The 2,511-nt window shown below is 43.9% G+C and overlaps 1 protein-coding gene across 1 annotated transcript; it reads left to right on the top strand.

Moving 5' to 3' along the window:
- Positions 1 to 876: 876 nt before the first annotated feature.
- On the top strand, positions 877 to 1,868 carry LOC112067046 (proline-rich protein 13-like). The gene has a single exon (XM_055086334.1). The coding sequence runs from the start codon at positions 877 to 879 to the stop codon at positions 1,411 to 1,413; it is 537 nt and encodes a 178-aa protein (XP_054942309.1). The 3' UTR covers positions 1,414 to 1,868.
- Positions 1,869 to 2,511: the final 643 nt, after the last annotated feature.

The raw sequence follows: 2,511 nt of genomic DNA, 5'->3' as shown, positions 1-2,511 counted from the left end.
ATTCAAAAAATAATAATAATAATAATGAATGGATAAAGAAACTGTGATATAATGACACAAACAGATGGAAAGATATACCATGTTTTGGATTGGAAGAATCAATGTTGTCAAAATGACTATACTACTGAAGACAATCTACAGTCAGTGCAATCTCTATCAAATTACCAATGGCATTTTTCACAGCACTAGAACAAAAAAATTTTTAATTTGTATGGAAACACAAAAGACCCCAAATAGCCAAGGCAATCTTGGGAAAGAAAAATGAAGCTGGAGGAATCACACTACCTGACTTCAGACTACACTACAAAGCTACAGTAATCAAAACAGTATGGTACTGGCACAAAAACAGAAATATAAATCAATGGAGCAGGATAGAAAGCCCAGAAGTAAACCTATGCATCTATGGTCAACTAATCTGTGACAAAGGAGTCAAGAACACACAATGGAGAAAAGAGTCTCTTCAATAAGTGGTGCTGGGAAAACTGAACAGTACATGCAAAAGAATGAAATTAGAACATTGTCTAACACCATGCACAAAAACTCAAAATGGATTAAAGACCTAAATGTAAAACTAGATACTATAAAATTCCTAGAGGAAAACATAGGCAGAACACTCTTTGACATAAATCGTAGTAATATCTTTTGGGATCCGCCTCCTAGAGTAATGGAAATAAGAACAAAAATAAACAAATGGGACCTAATTAAACTTAAAAGCTTTTGCACAGCAAAGGAAACCATAAACAAAATGAAAAGAGAACCTACAGAATGGGAGAAAATATTTGCAAATGAAGCGACCAACAAGGGGTTAATCTCCAAAATATACAAACAGCTCATACAGCTCAACATCAAAAAACAAACAAACAACCCAATCAAAAAATGGGCAGCAGGAGTCCACCCAAGCAGTGGTGTAGAGGTGACGAGACGCCTCGATTCCTCAGTTTCCTTCTTTTTCCATTCCTGGGCTGGAGGAAATACCTGAATATGTGGAATCCCAATGCCAGGCAGCCAGGGCCATATCCACACCCCCCTAACATCGGGTACCCTGGAGGTTGCAATCCTGCCCATCCACCACCTGCCACCCCTACCTTTCCTCCAGGTCCCTTTTCCACTCCCCCAGGAGCACCCCAGGGGAATCCAGCCTTTCCCCCTGGTGGGCCCTGTCATCCTGTGCCACAACCAGGGCATCCAGGATGCCAACCTTCAGGTCCCTACCCCCCTCCATACCCACCACCTGCCCCTGGATGTGTCCTGCGAATACACTGGTTGGCTCCTGGCATGGTAGGACCAGGAATGGTGATTGACAAGAAGATGCAAAAGAAAATGAAAAAAGCTCATAAAAAGAAGCAGAAACACCACAAACATGGCAAGCATTCCTCTTCCTCCTCCTGCTCTTCCAGCAGTGACTCTGACTGAATACAGGGCCTGGACCCTTCCCTCAAGTCTCTCCAGTTCTGCTCTCCCATCAAGCTTCAGATGCCATCTTGTACTGGGGGAAATTAGCCCTTGTGTCCCTCTCCCCGCCACCCCTGCAATCTAAGCCTCACTCTGCTGTTCAACCCGAACTGGCTAGGGAAAATGGGAAAAGAATTGCCATGGGCTAGCAAAGGCCGTCCTCCCACTGCTTGGATAGAACTTTTAGCTGGTGAATTTTGCAGAACTATTTTTTGAAGATGGTGAGATTTGAGCTAAATGCTGAAGACAAGTCTAAGATCCGTAAAATGTGATTTTTTTTACTTTCTTTTGTAATACTCATGATTGGGGAGATGCTGTGGAAATTTAATTATGGAAAGGAAAAAACGACCTGTACCTTTCTTGTAATTGTGGCATGCTTGGGTGATTTAGTGGCAAATAAACATTTCCCAGCAGGCCCTTTTTTTTTTTTTTTTTTTTTTTGCAGTACGCGGGCCTCTCACTGTTGTGGCCTCTCCCGTCGCGGAGCACAGGCTCCAGAAGCGCAGGCTCAGCGGCCATGGCTCACGGGCCCAGACGCTCCACGGCATGTGGGATCCTACCGGACCGGGGCACGAACCCGCATCCGCTGCATCGGCAGGTGGACTCTCAACCACTGCGCCACCAGGGAAGCCCCAGGCCTTTTATCGATTGCACTCACTGCAAGGCTGCCGGGAAGTGGAGTCCATTTGGCTGATTAGCTCTGACTGCCATTTTGGAAACTGATCTCTACCCCTTAGCTCAGTATGCTATCTCAGGTCCTCCTCTCAATCTCCAACTCTCAGTCCAAATAAAGCTGTTTCTCCTGGTCTCTGTTTAAAAAAAATAAAAGGGCAGCAAATCTAAATACACACTTCTCCAAATAAGACATACAGATGGCCAAAGGCACATGAAAAGATGCTCAACATCACTAATTATTAGAGAAATGCAAATGAAAACTATGAGGTGTCACCTCACACCAGTCAGAATGGCCATCATCAAAAAGTTTACAAATAATAAATGCTGGAGAGAGCATGGAGAAAAAGGAACCCTTCTACACTGTTGGTGGGAATGTAAAATGGT

The sequence above is a fragment of the Physeter macrocephalus genome, chromosome 1 (assembly GCF_002837175.3).
Source record: "Physeter macrocephalus isolate SW-GA chromosome 1, ASM283717v5, whole genome shotgun sequence".
Classification (NCBI taxonomy): domain Eukaryota; kingdom Metazoa; phylum Chordata; class Mammalia; order Artiodactyla; family Physeteridae; genus Physeter; species Physeter macrocephalus.
Note: the sequence above shows the minus strand (reverse complement) of the source record. Positions and strands in the feature narration are given on the sequence as shown.

What these genes read in the sequence shown, in the direction of transcription:
- LOC112067046 (XM_055086334.1), top strand. Translation starts at nt 877, where the DNA reads ATGGGCAGCAGGAGTCCACCCAAGCAGTGGTGTAGAGGTGACGAGACG.